Raw genomic sequence first — 19,094 nt, forward strand, 5'->3', positions numbered from 1 at the left:
TCAGTCCTCACCTTGGGAAATAACTGCGTAGAATTGCATGGATTTTCAGAGTGCTGTGGGATTCCTCCCAAACCCTGAAAAAGGAATGCTTGAAGGTTAATTGGTTTCCCCTTATTGTGTATTTTCTTAAGAGATAGAGTATGTGTTTGCACGTTTCATGGATACCACTATATGATGAAAAAGGCTACATTGAATCCATTGACACGAGATTCTGCAGATGCTGGAAATCCAGCGTAAAATACACAAAATGCTGGAGGAACGCAGCCAGTAGAGGGAAATAAGCAGTTGATGTTTCAGGCCAAGTGGTCAAAGAGAGAACATGTAAATTTCACACACACTGCACTGGGGGCCAGGATTAACGTGGATTGCAATAGCTGTGAGACCGCCTGCTACATTACTGTGGGCCTCAAGATTGTGCTGCTTAATGGGTAGAAAAAAGAACTGGAGGATTTGATAGCGTATGTGAGAGATTAAGTTGCAGACCATAGAAAAAACAAGGAGAGGAGGCTTGGGGCTGATGGGATTCCTCTTATAATGTAAGTAAGTAATTAAACTGTGAGCATGAATATGGTAAAGAAAACTCCCGATTTGGTTGGGTGGAACAAAATTCATTGTTTGGCTTTTAAAACAAAATTATCAGTATGGTTAATTGAACTAATTTTGTTTGCAATCTAAAAATAATTGAGTGTAGTATTTTTGAAAAGAAGGTGCTAATTCTTCCACCATCTTAGAACACTATTCATATTACTACTTCAGATCAAATCACTGTTCTTTCTACCACTTAACATCGAAACCCCTCATTTCCAGTCCAGATGAGGAAGCTTGACTTTATGTCAGGTTTTAATATAGGTAGCTTTCCCAACCATCTTTCAAGTTTAAGCTGTGCCGAAGATAAAGACAGAGGGGAATCAGGAACAAGTTTTGAGGGTAGTATGAAAGAAGAAGAAAGAAAGATGGAAGGAAAGTAAGACATTCAGGAGGAGGAGCATGATGAAAGATGTGGATTAAAGCAAGAGATTTGTGGCCTTGGAAGAGGGGAATGAATTTTTGGAGAGCTTTGGATCCACAAATAAGTATTATAAATAATTGTAATAGGACAGGAAGGGGTGCATGACAAACAGGAGAAAGTCTGCAGATGCTGGAAATCCACAGTAACACACAAAGTGCTGGAGGAACTCAGCAGGCCAGGCAGTATCTATGGAAAAGAGTAAACGGTAATAGTACAGTTGTTGATGAAGCATAAGCAAGCTGAAGAACGTTTCTTTTGCTTTTGACATAATTCACAATTCTTAACCTCAATCCTGTGCCTTCAGCTGATTTTGACTAAAGCTTGAAATCCTTTTTTTAAAATTGTTGCATCTGTACCATTACCCACCATCTTCTCACAGCAGTTATCAGGCAGTACGTGTAGAAGCCTGAAGTCCCAAATTATCAGGTTCAAGAAGAATTGCTTCCCGTCAGACCCTCAGTTCTTGAACCAATTGATCAAAATCAGAGTACAGCAATGCTGTGACTACTTTGATCACCTTGCACTAAAATTGACTTTATTTTGTTCAAGTTGTGTTCTTGTAAAAATTGTGTATAATTTATTTAATTTGTTTTTCTTATTACTGCTGCTTATGTGATGCTCTGTGCCTGTGATGCTGCTGGAAGTAAGTTTTTCATTACACCTGTGCGTACGTATACTTGTACATGTGACAATAAACTCACCATTGTCTTTCATCTTGATATTCTTACCAAAGACACTCAATATCTTGTCTGCACCCTGCTATCTTCAGAATGCTATAGTAATCTGTTCACAAGTTTTTAGAAACATAGAAAACCTATAGCACAATACAGGCCCTTCGGCCCACAAAGTTGTGCTGAACATGTCCCTACCTTAGAAATTACTAGGCTTACCCATAGCCCTCTATTTTTCTAAGCTCCATGTACCTATCCAAAAGACCCTATCGTATCCACCTCCACCACCGTTGCCAGCAGCCCATTCCACACACTCACCACTCTCTGAGTAAAAAATATACCCCTGACATCTCCTCTGGACCTACTCCCCAGCACCTTAAACCTGTGTTCTCTCGTGGCAACCATTTCAGCCCTGGGAAAAAGCCTCTGATTATCCACACGATCAATGCCTCTCATCATCTTATACACCTCTATCAGGTCACCTCTCATCCTCCGTCACTCCAAGGAGAAAAGGCTGAGTTCATTCAACTTATTCTCATAAGGCATGCTCTCCAATCCAGGCAACATCCTTGTAAATCTCCTCTGCTCCTTTTCTGTGGCTTCCACATCTTTCCTGTAGTGAGGCGACCAGAACTGAGCACAGTACTCCAAGTGGGGTCTGACCAGGGTCCTATATAGCTGCAACATTACCTCTCGGCTCCTAAATTCAATTCCATGATTAATGAAGGCCAATACACGATACGCCTTCTTAACCACAGAGTCAACCTGTGCAGCAGCTTTGAGCATCCTATGGACTTGGACCCCAAGATCCCTCTGATCCTCCACACTGCCAAGAGTCTTACCTTAATACTATATTCTGCCATCATATTTGACCTACCAAAATGAACCACTCCACACTTATCTGGGTTGAACTCTACCTGTCACTTCTCTGCCCAGTTTTGCATACTATCAATGTCCTGCTGTAACCTCTGACAGCCCTCCACACTATCCACAACACCCCCAACCTTTGTGTCATCAGCAAACTTACTAACCTATCCCTCCACTTTCTCATCCAGGTCATTTATAAAAATCACGAAGAGTAAAGGGTCCCAGAACAGATCCCTGAGGCACACCACTGGTCACTGACCTCCATGCAGATTATGACTCATCTGTAACCATTCTTTGCCTTCTGTGGACAAGCCATTTTTGGATCAAAAAAGCAATGTCCACCTTGGATTCCATGCCTCCTTACTTTCTCAATAAGATTGGCATGGGGTACCTTATCAAATGCCTTGCTGAAATCCATATATACACACACACACACACACACACACACACACACACACACACACACACACACACACACACACACACACACACACTCACACTCACACTCTCACTCTCACTCTCACACTCACACTCACACTCACACTCACACTCACACTCACACTCACACTCACACTCACACTCACACTCACACTCACACTCACACTCACACTCACACTCACACACACACACACACACACACACACACACACACACACACTCACACTCACACTCACACTCACACACACACACACACACACACACACACACACACACTCACTCACTCTACTGCTCTTCCTTCATCAATGTGTTTAGTCACATCCTCAAAAAATTCAATCAGGCTCGTAAGGCATGACCTGCCCTTGACAAAGCCATGCTGACTATTCCTAATCGTATTATATCTCTCCAAATGTTCATAAATCCTGCCTCTCAGGATCTTCTCCATCAACTTACCAACCACTGAAGTAAGACTCACTGGTCTGTAATTTCTTGGGCAATCTCTATGCCCTTTTATTGAATAAAGGAAAACATCCGCAACCCTCCAATCCTCCGGAACCTCTCCCGTCCCCATTGATGATTCAAAGAATATCACCAGAGGCTCAGCAATCTCCTCCCTCGCCTCTCACAGTAGCCTAGGGTACATTTCGTCCGGTCCTGACGACTTATCCAACTTGATGCTTTCCAAAAGCTCCAGCACATCCTCTTTCTTAATATCTACATGCTCAAGCTTTTCAGTCTGCTGCAAGCCATCACTACAATCACCAAGATCCTTTTCCACAGTGAATACTGATGTAAAGCATTCATTAAGTACCTCTACTATTTCCTCCGGTTCCATACACACTTTCTCACTGTCACACTTGATAGGTCCTATACTTTTAATGTTTCTTCACCCATCGGTCATGGTCTCATCCAAAGTAAGAGCATTGGTACCTTTCTCTTAAGCTCATTCCTATCTCTCTTTCCTTTTGTTCCTTAATCCCTCACTATTTCAATGAATTTGAAAGAATTTTGTCTTGGCTACAAATCCATGGAAGGCTGCATGTGTGGCAGTTTTCCCTGGTCTGCAAATCAGTTCAGGCTTTCAGATATACTGAAACTTGGCTTCCTGTACCTTCAATGGTAGATACATCAGCCTTTAGCTTAAACGGTCCTTCAACTCCTTTTTCCATCTTTAAAATCAAGTTCAGATGTATTTCTTCAACCATGACTTTGGTTGTGACGAACCTTAGTTTTTTTTTGAGTGCTGTAGGACACTTATTTCATAAAATATTTGAGACAATTCCTTTCCTCACCCAGTGACCTCACATGCTCACAATAAATTGCTGGTGATGTTTAATAATTGGGCTTTAAAGGTTCCCTGCTGAGGTCTGCTTTTTTATCTTTAGGTTGTAATGGGGGTTGCTCAGCTTTACTGGTATCTTGCACCGAAGTCAGAGGTCAACATTGTTGCAAAGTCTTTGGTTCGATTGCTTCGAAACCATAGGTGAGTTACTTGCTTAAATCTATTTGCAAGAATGTGGCACTTCTCCAGTCTCTGTGTTGAAGGTTTCATTCATTTGAAGTTATCAAATAAAGATTGATGACAAACTTAAATTGTGAAAATAGGTTGTTGGCTTCAGTAAATATCTGCAGCTTTAGAAATCTACGTTTTGTTTTGCGCTTTCTGCAGCTCTGTTGAGGTGATTTAACACTGCCCCGTCTTGTTAGGAGTGTATTGTTGAGCCATTCGGCTTGGAAAGTTCCGAGTTTCAAAGCCTGTTCTGTACTTTGTTAACAAATCTCAATTGGTGAAGGAAGATGACTTGATTAGTGTGGGTTATCAAAGAATTACCACTCATAGACTTCTAAAAATGTTCACTAGTAAATATTGGATAAATAAGGTTAAGGTGGTTTACAAGATATCCCTTGTTGGCTGAGAACTTTTCAGGATGAAGTGCACCAAAGCTGACTACTTTTTTCCTTATAACAATATTTGCTCCTGAGCAATTTCATTAATTTTAATTGTGGCTTGCAGTTTGGATTCATTCCAAATTGAGATGGAACACCCAGACTTGTGAAGCTGTGTTCCAGTAGTTTACCTTGGATTCTCAACTGTTACTGGTTCTTATGGTGTTAAGGGGCTCAGTGTTGATTCTAGGCCAATCTGAAGTGGCACACTCCATTAAAATGAATGGGGCTGCTAAAGTATGATAATACCCAGCTGTAATCTGTCACTTGAGCAGCTGTGAAAAGAAATAAAGGTGTAAATCTTTTTTTGATAATGTTAGTTATTGTTCTGGTTAAAGTTAGAAGAGCTGGGAGAGTATTTTCTTCCTACAAAAATGTATATTTTCCACTTGACGGGTTTTCTCAAACTATATTTCCTAATACCTAAAAGGTTTTACTGACTGATAGAAATTTGCTGTTTGCTAACACTAATTTTTCTCTTTAACATGCAGAGAAGTGCAGTACATTGTTTTACAGAACATTGCTACGATGTCTATTAAAAAAAAGGTAAGATTTTGTTAGTTTTTATATAGCTATAAAGAAAGGCACTTCTAGTTTTTTCTTTTTAGCCTTAACAAGATCTTAAAGAAACTAATTTTCTTCTCAGGGGATGTTTGAGCCATATTTGAAAAGCTTTTACGTTCGGTCAACCGATCCAACCCAGATAAAAGTTCTGAAGGTATCATATTGTATTTCATTAATTAGTAGTATAATAGTAAGTCTGCCATCTTGATCAAAATATGCAATTGGAATGGAGGTAATATCTGTACAATAAATGTGCCTGTGATTTTTTAAATTCTGTGTTAAAACTGTGGTATGCTTTGTGGAGCATTTTGTTACTCTCTTAAGTTGTTTTATTGTTGTGTACAGCTCGAGATTCTGACAAACTTGGCCAGTGAAGCCAACATCTCTGCAGTCTTACGAGAGTTTCAGGTGAGAACAGTAGTGGTTAATGCCTAATGTGACTGATGCCCTCATAGCTTTTGTAATTCTGCTTAGTAATCTTTTGTCAGGCATAGAGATGATAAATATGAACATTATTTATGTAACTTTCTTGAATTCTTATTGTCTGGTTTATCAGGGAAACTTCAATAGCTATTTTAATGAGATTTGTGTCATAGATGAGGGTGTATGGGAGATGTATGTCATATCTCCCATACACCCAGGTTTAATTCCCTAATGGAGAGGCAAGAATAGTAATCTGTTCTCAGGGTATTGCACACACTACTGTTGAAGAGCTAGAAAATGGTGCCTAAAAATAGAATTGATCTCTAGCATAAAATTTTGGCAAGGTGAATTAAAAATAAGTCAACCAATGATCATAGTCTTAGATGACCTAAGAACAAGGAATTGTTGGTGAGAGACTGTATTTTGCCACTTGGTGGCACAGTATGTCAGTGTATTCTGTTCTTGCTCAATCATGTACTTATTGGCTATTTTTCATACAGTCTTGTCAAAATATAATAACAAAATTAATATCTAGATATCAATAATTGACGAGAATTTTAAAAGTCATCTTTTACAAATGTCACTTATTTTGTTATGGGATTTCGGTAATGCTGTGCTTGTAACAATAAAGTTAAAGTGGTTAATAGTCACTTTATTTCTTTTCACGCTCAGACCTATGTGAAAAGTCAGGACAAACAATTTGCTGCAGCTGCAGTTCAGGCAATTGGAAGATGTGCTACAAATATTTCTGAAGTTACCGATACCTGTCTTACTGGGTTGGTCTATCTGCTGTCCAACAGAGATGGTAAAACATTACTATTATTATCTGCATACTTAAGAGTCAAAACTTCATCCATTTTAATTAGACACTTGGAGAAGGATTTCCTTACATGAATGAGTTGGACTGTTTCTGTAGATGTGATTAAATATGACCTTGTTATACTGTTGTAACCCTCTCACCGGGCTCATATACAAACTTGGCTCATTAGCTACCTCTGCTATCAGCCACGTGACTCAATGGTGAGAAGGCCACTTTTCATGAACAAGATTTATCTAGTTTCAGTACTATTTGGGGATCAACCAAACAGGAATGGTGTGATGTTCTGTTTAAAGAAACCTCAATCTGAGCGAATGCTGTGTAAGTACTGCCCATACATAATTATCTGTTGAGAAGAAATAACAGATTGTGCACTGTATAAAATTATAAAGAAAATATATTTACTGATTTCCGCTTTATTAAACAGTTATTCAAAGAAAGAAGAAAAAAATAAAAGGACTCATTGCAATTAGACCAGTCTAAATGTGCACATGACCGTTGGAGCTCGTCTCTACCAAAGCCGGGTATAACCATTACTCACAGCGCCAAACCCATTCTGTGAAACAACACCCACCACAGTCCGAACTTTCCTTGATGTCCAACTCGAACAAACTGGCTTTCTCTCAGGAGTATTGGCCCTTCCTCCTTGGAGTCATTAATCTGCACAAAGCACTACATGCAATGGGGCATCTCCTTTCAAAGGCATTCTATGTTATCTTTCCATCTGCTCCGCTCCACAGCCCCTGCCAAAAACTGCAAAGCGGACAACTGTCCATCACAAAACTCTCTCCACCCCATGCTCTCTAGAACGTTCTCCAGATCCCACCATCCTGATTGGTTGACACAACTTTCCAAAGTTGGACAGCAGGTTGTCTTTAGCAAAAATATTCCACCGGCAGGACACACTGCTTTTGCAGAATAATGCTAAAATGAAATACCTACAGCATAGCAGTAGAAATCTTAACCATGGCTTTACATTGTGGTATAACTAAAATGCAGAAAGATTACAAATGTCGAAAGGTTAATTAGGCCCAAATGGTCAAAATTTCCATTCAACGCACACAAAATGCTGAAGGAACTCGGCAGGTAAGGTAGCATCTATGGAGGGTGAATAAACAGGCAACATTTTGGTCCAAGGCCCTTCAACTTTGTGTTCAACCTTAATGTTGGCAAAGCTCTATCCTGACTGAATGGTACTTCTGTCCTTCTCTCTCTATCTCTCTGTCTCTTGTGCTTTCATGTGTGCTCCCTCACAAACTGCTGGGTTTAAGTTGCTCTCTTGAGAAAAGAGGCTGTTAGAGGTGCCATCATTCAGATGAGATATCATGCTAAGGCTCAATTAGTCCTCCAGGGTGGGTGTCAAACATCTCATGGTAGTGCTTGGAGTCATAAACCTTCATGTTCTGGCCAGAGTTTCATTCCATCAATGTGGCTGATAATCTTGTCACTCACTCAGTTGCTGTTTGTATATCATTATAGCTGTTATTTTCTTTACTAAATGTTTCTACTTACAATTGCTAACATTAAGCCTCCCTTACAACTTTCTAAGATCTAAATAAATAATTCTACTGTATACATGTGTCATCTAGAATTGGTCTAGTTGAAGGCCTTCCTCACGTGATTTTAACTAGTTTAACTGATCACTATCTATGAACTGAAGAGTCTTTAGTTCAGCACCAAGAGCAGGAAACCAGTATCTGTGCATGAATTCACTTCCGCTGGCACATTGGCAACTAACTTCAATGTTCACCTAAGAAGTGGGAGCAAGGCAGTTGTCACTTAAACCTGCTGTTAGTAAGATCATGACTCATCCAGTCCCTTGCTGCATCATTCTCTTGAATCTAATGGACCAAATCTGCATCACAAGGGCACCTAAGACTGCTGGGTGTGATAAGAGGTAACAGGGTGATTGGACCACATCTAATGTTGTCCTGCTTGTTGAATTGCTTGAGTTGCTGCTGCTTGCAATAGGGATTATCCAAAATTAATCTCTCTCATTTGGACTGGAAATAAATGGAGAAAGCCAAAAATAGACCAACATCGAGCAGCCACATGATCTGAATGAAGTGGACATTGCAGGCAACAGTGTTGGGGGTGGGGGGTAAAGTCATTCATCACTCTCAATTGCAATGTATTAAAAGCATCAAGGCAACATTTAAAAGACAATTGTCGTTGTTTATAATTAGATGTTTTGAATTGACGTTTGCACTGCCAGATTCTTTTTCTTTCCTCAATTTTACTTTCCCTTTCCACCTAAATTTATTTGCTGTTTCTAAAGTTATTTTTCTACTTACTAATTGTAACAGCTTGAGCTAACTATCCTACGAGAATATTTGTCCTAATCCTCTAGAAATATATTCTGGCTGATCCAGGTTCCTTATTCTCCAGAAATGTTTCCCAAACCCAGAATCTAAAAATTTCCCTCTTACAGCTGCACGTTTTTCTCTAACACCTTGCCAATTCTGTACTCATTGGCAAGTGTAATAATGTTGTGCCTACCACTTTTTGAGATCATGTTTATAAATTTATTTCCCAAAATAAGATGACAAAATCTATGGCCTTCATTCTTCCTATGCAGACGCGTGTCTGTGTCTATCCATAGTCGTGTAAATTTGGACTGTGACCAAATTTATCTTTTATCCCCAACTTCCTAGAATATACAGTGCTGTTAAATGCTATTCCTGACTCCTGCACAGACAAGGCAGCAAAGTATCATGGAAAAATTTGTTTGCTGTTTGTGCACATAGACGTATACACAACCCTCAGTTCTATGAATCTCAATATTGGTTTCCTGATCTTTTGTCACTCTCCCAAGAAAGCTGAGAAACTCTTCCAAGACCTATGCTGTTAATTCCAATTACGCTCTTTGAAAAACACTCATTCTCTATTTACATATACGTAATCTATGGGATGAACTCTAAATTATATAGTCTACACAATCAGTGGTCTGAAATGGCCTCATCGTTACCCATGATTCCAATCATGAGAGAACTCCTGAGTTCCCACTTGACAAAGGAAGTGTAATCAGTGAAATTATGGTGTTCTTCTATAACTCTACTTCTTGGAACACCAGATGTCAGTTCTATTAGTTTTGGACTCTTCGGGCTGGGTTTTAGAATCATGGTACACAGAAGCAGGCTCCTTGTAGGATTTTGTGAATAAGACATGTGAGAGTCGTTTTATGTTCTTAGCAAAAGCTGTAACCCATTACTTCCATTACGAACAAAATAAAAGCAATCCCCTTACATTGCAGTCATTATGTCAGGCCCTGTCTGTTAAAGTGAATACTACTCAATGACAGTGTTTGAGAATTATGTAGAACAGTTTCTGTTATGAACAATGTGTCATCTATCACTTATTACATTACCCTCAGCTCACTATACCCATGCTGACCATCAGTATTCCATCTGTAACCTTTGCCTTGGTGATATTAGTGCTTGCTCAGATACTTTTTAAATGTTGTGTAAGTACCTGCCTCTACCTTGTCAGCAATATTTGTTTAATTTATTGAGGTATTTTCAGTTTAATTGTTTTATTTTTATTTTCCCAGTTCTTAATTTAATGCCATTGCTAAAATACTATAACATTCATCAGGGAAGGCAAACTTGGGTATGTTATTTTATTTCCCCTTGGAATCCTATATCATTTATGTCAAAGTTGACAATGTGCAAAACTGCTTATTGCGCTGTGGGTGTGGTTGTACCTGGATTTTGTAAACAGGAATCGTAATGTTTACTTATCAGACAGGGAGTGGGGAAAAGGCTGGAACTAGTAGTCAATTTTACTTCTCTGGCTGTTGCACAGAACATTTTATCAATCTTCCTCCACGTTATTTTGTTTAGTCTTTAATTTTCTTTGGACTTTGACCATTTCTTCTTTCTACCATTCAGAATGTCGGGTACAATGGTTTAAGACCAGGACACAGCCTCAGAATGCAGTGGCATCCTTTTAGAATGGAGATGAGGAAGAATTTCTTTAGCCAGAGAGTGGTGAATCTGTGGAATTCGTTACCACAGGTGGCTGAGGAAGCTAAATCATTAGGTATATTTAAGGCGGAGGTTGATTGGTCAGGGCAAGGAGGAATACGGGGAAAAGGCAGGAATTTTGAACTGAGAAATAAAATGGAATAGCCATGATGATATGGTGGAACAGACTCGATGGGCCGAATAACCTAATTCTGCTCCTATAACTTAGTCTTATGGGTCAAAATTTCATACCAATTAATGTCAGGGTTGTGTGTATGTACTTTGATAATAAATTTACTCTGAACTTCAAACATCGAGCCAGCTGAGCAAAAATCGTTAAGTTTATCTTCTTTTTCTTATTTCAAATTGCTGCTCGGTTCCAGCCCAACCTTCAGTAGAAAGACCCTGCCAAGTAAAGGCCTTTGCATATGTAAATGCTGTTACTTGAAGAGTTAGCAAGTATTACCCAGGCATTAGCTAAAAAACTTTGCATAGTTAGTTAAGCCATGCCCCTTTCAAAATATATATTGGATGATATTGCTAGTTTCTAATGTTATTAAAAGTGTTTGAAAGCTATTAAAAATCAAGCAGATGTTAATAATTTTTAGCAAATTAAAATGTAAACAAAATTTATTTTAAGAACACTTCAGAACAATTTTCCTCAAATGAAATTTATTTTCAGATTACCTTTATCACAGCCATTGTTCTGTATTCACATGAATGAGTCGCCGCTCTTGGGGTAGGTTTGAACTGTCGAACTGTTGGGAATTGCTGCAGCATTGAGGATCTCCACTAGGTATCTAACATCAGAACGTAGTTTTGAAAATGAACAGCAAAATATGGCTTGCAAGATTGGGACTTGAATGATTGCCTGTGAAACCTGAACTTGAATTGCAGAAAAATAGACCATTCTGAAAACAAGTTCCTCAGCATCACATCCTTGCTCTTGTATTCTAGACCTCTTGAAATGGATGTTAACGTGACATTTGCCTTCCTCACCACCGACTCAACCTGCAAGTTAACCTTTAGGATGTTCTGCAGAAGGACTCCCAAGTCCCTTTGCATCTCAGATTCCTGGATTTTCTCCCCGTTTAGAAAATAGTCTGCACATTTATTTCTTCTACCAAAGTGCATGACAATGCTTCTTCCAACATTGTATTTCATTTGCCAGTTTCTTGCCCATTCTCCTAATCTGTCTAAGTCCTGTATTCTACCTGTATCCTCAACGGTACCTGCCAAAATGTTGTGGGCGTGATCTGAGACATCCCTGACCCTGGCACCTGAGAGGCAATGTACCATCCGAGTGTCCTGTTCACGTCCACAGAATAACTCTTCTGTATAATCTTTGCTGTATCAACCAGAAATGAGACTGATTCCTTGAAAGTACCCAACAAATCTTCACAAATTAGAGATTCATTGCAAAATTATTTGTACTGTTGGATTATTGGGAACATACATATCAATGCAGTACTTAATTGAAATAATCTCTGTATATGATGAAAATATTTTTTGTAATTTTTAATGTATCTATTTGATCCAAAATCATCTGGATGTTACTTTTCAAGTAAACTTCATTCTCCTTTGATCCTTGTTAATTGGGACATGAGTACCGGTATATATCCATGCTCTGATATGCAGAGCCAACAAACTCAGCAGGCTCTGCATTTAATGAAATTAAGGTTGCATGAGAAGAACTTGTGGGATTTCCAGATGATGTGCAGGTGGTCCCCGAGTTATGAATGTCCGACTTACAAATAGCTTGTACTTATGAACTGAGGAAGGAGAACGCCGTCCGCCATTTTAAGTCGTTGCCGTTGACACTGTGTTGAGTGTGTAACTTTGTATTTGGCTTAAATTTTTCTTAAAGATGAATCTTAAAGATTCACGCTGACCCCACCCCCTCTTTTCCGGTCAGCTGATGATGCAGTGAGATCAGCACCGGGCTCAAGAACGGAGGTTCCCACTTTCGATCCAGTGACACACCGCTCGCGAGCGCGCTCTCCATCCGTGCCAAGTTGATGTTGAGCTCATAACTCGACCTCGTAAAATAAAAAACACTGCCACCTCCAGTTTAAAATCCCATGCGGAATATTGTGGAGGATCAAATACCCAAGCCCAGCACAGCCCCCACTTGTTCCATTTCACCTGTTGCAGTGCGGTGGACTTTAGGACCCGGGGCATTTGGTGCGGTGGTCCTTAGGATCTGGCGGAGCTCGGGACCCGCAGCCTGCAGTGTTTCTGTTCCGTTGACGGGAAGCGATCTCGATTGAAAATAAAGTGGAAATAATAAAGCGATCGGAAAAAGGTGAATCGCCATCAGTCAGTGGAAAAGTGTTAGGCTACAGACGGTCAACAATCGGAACAATTTTAAAGGATAAAGTGAGAATAATGGATCATGTGAAAGGCCCTGCCCCGATGAGAGCTACAATTTTTACTAAGCAACACAGTGGTTTAATTATTGGAATACATACGTTTCTTAAGTGCTTTATATGCATAAAAAGGTAAAATATATACACTATATACTAAGACAAGTGTTTGACTAACTGACGCTAAATAATACCAGATGTACTTGTTCCGACTTATGTACAAATCCGACTAAAAGACATACTCCGGAACGGAGCTTGTTCGTAACCCAGGGACTGCCTGTATATTCACTGTGTGTTCTGTAAATGAAGCAGATTTCAAGAAGCTTTCTTGAAGGAGGGCAGTCTTTAAAAATCGCACTTGTTTCCTTATGGTGGAAATCAAGCAACTTAAACCAAGCTGCTGGTTAGCTTTATTTCATGAAAAATTGGAAGACGATATATAATGCGGGGAAAATTTTAAAGCACCATGGAAAACCACGTAATTTCTTAGAACAAATCTATATGCACAGATTGTACAATATCTGACCCCCAAGAATTACTTTTTCTTTATTTATAGCACATGTATTGTTTTAAATGCAGGTCTGATGGAGCAGAAAATTACAGAGCTTTCAATCCTGCAGCAAAATAACAAAACTCGGATGGTTTTGTCATTTGCTCCTTGGACTGCATCACAGAAGAAAGTCCTGGGGATTAATCTAAATCTTAATTAAACCATTAGATATTCTTTAATACTTCAGCTTTTTTTATGCTTCATACCAGTCCCTGGTTGTAGTGATGTTTTAGTTTATCAAGGTCACTAAGAAAATCTAATGGTTTGAATTGACAATATTCCACTGCAATCAAAGTGGTTAGTTTTTTTGTTGAAGGTTATGGCTAAGCACTGCTACATTTCAGCCATTATATTTAGTGGGAATTAGATGTATACTGTGAAAATTGAAGCATTGTGTTGGTATTTAAGGTATACATGTTACTTTTCAGATGCCTTTCAGTAATTCCTCAATTTTCAAAGTTTATGTTACAGTAAAACAATATATTAAGCGAGAGTTTGTAAAATAAATAGTTTCCTATTACTTTCAGTGTAAAAACTGGTTATGTTCCACAGCTCAAGAATTTCAGGCAAAGAAACCCAAGTGCTTAAAAATTCTGCCACAGAGGTACTGTATATGACATCATAGTATTGAAGATAATAAAAGCATGTATCATATATTCTATAGAGGTATTCAAACATACAGAAACCTTGGAGGTCTTGATTGATTGGACAGATCCTCTTGGGGTAGAATATAGAATTAGCAGTCACTATGCAGTGTAATAAGACAGCCAAAGTAATTTTAACCTCTCAAAGGGTCATGTGTCTTTGAAAAAAGACAAAATATTTCCAAGCTGAGACTTTGAGGTAGATTCTTAGTAAGCAAGTAAATAAAAAGATTTCCTGACTAGAGCAGCAATGGCTGGTTTTCTAGAAGCAATTCGGAAGACACATCCCAAAGAAGTAGTATTCTTAAGGCAGGATGACACAACCATGGCCGACGAGAAGTCAAAGCAAAACATATAATAGAGCAAAAATTAGTGGGAACCGAGAGGATTGGGAAGCTTTTAAAAAGCAACAGAAGCTAACTAAAAAAATCATAAAGAAGCAAAAGATGAAATACGAAGGTAAGCCAGCCGTTAATATTAAAGAGGACACAAAAAGTTTCTTCAGATATATAATGTGTAAGAGAGAGGCGAGATAGTTATTGGACTGCTGGAAAGTGAAGGACAAGGAAAAAGCAGACAAACTGAATAAATATTTTGCTTCGATCTTCACAGTGGAAGACACTAGCAATATGCTGGAAGTTTGAGAGAGTCAGGGGTCAGAAGTGTGTGAAGTTGCCATTACTAGAGAGAAGGTGCTTGGGAAACTGAAAGATCTGAAGGTAGATAAGTCACCTGGACTAGATGGTGTACATCCAGGTTTGTGAAAGGGGTGGCTGAAGAGATTGTGGAGGCATTAATAATGATCTTTCAAGAATCATTGTATTCTGGCATGGTTCTAGAGGACTGGAGAATTGCAATTGTCACTTCACCCTTCAAGAAGGCAAATGCAATGTTAGCATTTATTTTGAGAAGACTAGAATATAAAAACAAGGATGTAATATTGATGCTTTATAAGGCATCACTTTGAGTATTGTGAGCAGTTTTGGAACCCTTATCTAAGAAAGGGTGTGCTGACATTGGAGAGGGTTCAAAGGAAGTTCACAAAAATTATTCTGGGATTGAAAGGTTTATCATATGAGGAGCTCTTGATGGCTCTGGGCCTGTACTCACTGGAATTCTGAAGTATGAGGGAGGATCTCACTGAAATCTATCGAATGTTGAAAGGCCTTGATAGAGTGGATATGGGGAGGATGTTTCCTGTAGTGGGGGAGTCTAAGGTTAGAACACACAGCCTTGGAATATAGGGATGTACATTTAAAATGGAGAAGAGGAGGAAGTTCTTTAGCCAAAGTGTGGTGAATCTGTGAATTTGTTGCCACTGGCAGCTGTGGAGGCTAAGACATTGGGTATATTTAAGGCAGAGGTTAACAGATTCTTGATTAGTCGGGGCATAAAGCGATACAGGTAGAAGGCAGGAGATTGACGCTAAGATGGAAAATACATCATCCATGATAAAATGGCGGAGCAGACCTGAAGGGCCAAATGGCTTCATTATACTCTTACAATATATCTTATGGTCTTATAGATAGGAATGCAGAGTTGAACTTGTTGTCAAATCAGCCATAATTACTTTGGACAGTGAAGTAGGTTCAAGAGGCCTAGTGGTATGCTCTGGCTCCTAATTCAAGTCCTATTACATAATTGTTAGTGGTTTTGCATTGTGGAAGTGGCAACAGAGGAGGTGAGAAACACAAGATGTCATTGGTGCTCAGAGGTACTAGCAGATCCGATCTTAATGGACTTTGGAGTTAATTTTCTCTGGTTGGAGTTTTAAAAATAGACAGTGGAGACCAGGATAGTTCTCTTCTCATCTTTGTCATGCCCATTGCAAAATCGCATCTTCCGTATTGCTGTCACTTCTGAGCTAGTAAGCTTCAAAAAAGGTTTTTGCTTTATTGATGTAGCTGAATGGCTCAAAATCCTCTTGTAGTGAACTGTTTTGATCATATCAGCTGCTTCTTGTGAGCTCTGCTCAAGATTCCAGTTCTTTGCCACTTCATTCCTGTAACTCAACATTATGTTTTTTACGATCCTACTCAGTGGATTTCACTCTGGCCAGAATTTTGCTTGTGCATTGTTTGTAAGGGCTATGTCATCTGAGAGGCACTGATATGATCTACAGTGTTCCTAAAAGGGGAACTTCTTTATATTTTAGAGATGCAGCATGGTAACAGGCCCTTCTGGGCCAAAGACCACTAAATTACACCCATGTGACCAACTAACCTCATAACCCATACATCTTTGATGTGACGGAGAAAATCGGAGGGCCCAGAGGAAACCCACACAGTCACAGGGAGACTGAAAACTCTTTGCAGACGACAGCGGAATTGAACCTGGGTCACTGGAGCTATAATAGCGATACACCACCATGCTTCTCAGTTTCTTGCTGCCAGACTCCGAAATGACAAACCTCAATTTGTATTGCAGTTATTAAGCCCTAATTGTGGAGATAGCACTCTGGCCCATGAAGTGATGTTGGCAACAAATGTACCTGGATGTTGTTGGCCAAGTCCTTCATATTAAATGTACAAAGACATTCTTCATAAAGTTAGGTTGAATTGTCCCGATTAGTCTTTGCACAATATTGTTTCATGAAGGAGAGGAAAAAAATGTGATATATTTTGTAATCCAGGCTTTTTTATTGGGAATACTATGGGATGATTGACTGTTAAATATTCTTTTAGAACCCTTTGAGGGAAAGATCAGAAAAGGTTTAAACTTACAGTTAATAGATCATAAGAATAGGAGCAAGGTGTAGGCCATTGGCCTATCAAGTCTCTTCCACCATTAATTAAGATCATGGCTGACATTCTACTTCAGTGCCATTTTTTGTGTATTTTCCCCTTAATTAACAGAAATGTAGCAATGTGCACTTTGAATGAAATAATTATTGAGTCTCTAAAACTCACCAAGTTGGAGAATTCCAAATCTTCACCACACTGAGTAATTTCTTCTTATCCCAGTCCTGTATGGCCTAGTCCTTATTCAAAAATTTGGCCTCGGTCTTAAACTCAGCGGCCATGGAATATATCTCTGCATCTAACCTGTCAAGCCTCAAAGAATTTTGTAAGTTTTGATGAAATCTCATCTTGTTCTTCTGATCTCTAGAGAATGCTGAAGTCCTCACTGAATTCAAACACTGCTCAGAGTTCAAATTCACCATCCCTAAGACCAGTACTTTCTATGTGGCAAGTCGTATCCTTTCTTAGATGAGATCAAAAGTATATGCGGTATGTTAGAGCGATTTTTGGATTTAGGACATGTACATTTAGCAAGTGACTTTGGCTACCAGTCTTCACATCTGAAAATGTATTGTGGACTTAATTTGGAATGCAGTTTTGGGTTCCTAAAAGCTGTGAATCCCAGTCCAGACAATGCTGATTAAAATTCATTTGGATTGCAATGGTGTGCATGTGAATGGGGAGGTGTGAAGGTTCTCTGCAGTTTCATAGGAAACATTGTCCATATGTTGTACATATGGAATTGCCCTTTGATGTTTAGCACATAAAATACCAAGCCCCACTTTGGGCCAGTGAATCCTTTTGACTGAAAGCGTCTTTTTGTTAAATAAAGAAGCTGCTTTGTATCTGCCAGTACTTTTCTCCGGTGATTTCAACCATGCAACAATACAGTACTCCAAATACAGTCTCCCAAAAGCCCAATTACAGTAAGACATTTTTGCTTCTGTTTTCAAATGTTCTCAAAGAAAGCCTGACATACAGTGTTTCTCTGTTAATTGCTTGTCAAGAAAACAACCTCTTCCTCAATGTCGCAAAAACAAAGGAGCTGGTTGTGGATTACAGGAGGAATGGAGACCGGCTAACCCTTATTGACATCAATGGATCTGGGGCTGAGAGGGTGAACAGCTTTAAGTTCCTTGGCATAAATGTCACTGAGGATCTCACGTGGTCTGGACATACCAGCTGTGTGGTGAAAAAGGCAAAACAATGCCTCGTTTACCTCAGATGGTTGCAGATGTTTGGTGTGGGCCCCCAGATCCTAAGAAGCATCCTTACAAGGATGATTCCTGGAATGCAGGGACTAACATATAAGGAGCATTTGTTGGCTCTTGGACTGTATTCATTAGAGTATAGAAAAATGAAAGGGGATCTCATGGAAACATTTCGAAAGTTGAAAGGGTTGGACAGAGTAGATGTGGAAAGGCTGTTTCCCTTGGTGGGTGAGTCCAGGACAAGGGGCCACAGTCTTAGAATTAGAGGGTACCCATTTAAAACAGAGATGAGGAGAATTTTTTTTAGCCAGAGGGTCATGGATTTATGGAATTCGTTGCCACATACAGCTGTGGAGGCCCGATCATTGAGGGTGTTTAAGGAGGAGATTGATAGGTATCTAATTAGTCAGGGTATCAAGGGATGTGGGGAAAAAGCTGGAAATTGGAACTAGATGGGAGAATAGTTTAGCTCATGGTGGAGTGGCGGAGCAGACTCGATGGGCCGAATGGTCTATTTCTGCTCCTTTGTCTTGTGATCTTGTTATTTTGTGAACTTTCTATAGGGGCACAATTGAGAGCATCCTGACTGGCTGCATCACTGCCTGCTTTGGGAACTGTAATTCCCTCAATTACAGGACTTTACAGAGAGTGGTATGGACAGCCCAACCATCTATACAGTGGCATGCAAAAGTTTGGGCACCCCTGATCAAAATTACTATTACTGTGAATAGCTAAGCGAGTAAAAGATGACACATTTCTTTAATATTTTAAGCAAGATTACTTTTTTATTTCCATCTTTTACAATTTCAAAATAACAAAAAAGGAAAAGGGCCCGAAGCAAAAGTTTTGGCACCCTGCATGGTCAGTACTTAGTAACACCC

At 39.4% G+C, this 19,094-nt stretch overlaps 1 protein-coding gene across 2 annotated transcripts in view; it reads left to right on the top strand.

The window, feature by feature from the left end:
- The window catches only part of ap3b1a (adaptor related protein complex 3 subunit beta 1a), a 242,790-nt gene that overhangs the window by 86,102 nt on the left and 137,594 nt on the right, over window positions 1–19,094 (top strand). For both annotated transcript variants that reach the window (XM_073048231.1, XM_073048232.1), the window contains exons 9-13: window positions 4,371–4,468; window positions 5,424–5,478; window positions 5,579–5,650; window positions 5,842–5,904; window positions 6,592–6,724. In XM_073048231.1, the coding sequence (XP_072904332.1) occupies window positions 4,371–4,468; window positions 5,424–5,478; window positions 5,579–5,650; window positions 5,842–5,904; window positions 6,592–6,724 (421 nt within the window). The remainder of the gene's footprint in view (window positions 1–4,370; window positions 4,469–5,423; window positions 5,479–5,578; window positions 5,651–5,841; window positions 5,905–6,591; window positions 6,725–19,094) is intronic.

The sequence above is a fragment of the Hemitrygon akajei genome, chromosome 6, assembly GCF_048418815.1.
Source record: "Hemitrygon akajei chromosome 6, sHemAka1.3, whole genome shotgun sequence".
Taxonomy (NCBI): domain Eukaryota; kingdom Metazoa; phylum Chordata; class Chondrichthyes; order Myliobatiformes; family Dasyatidae; genus Hemitrygon; species Hemitrygon akajei.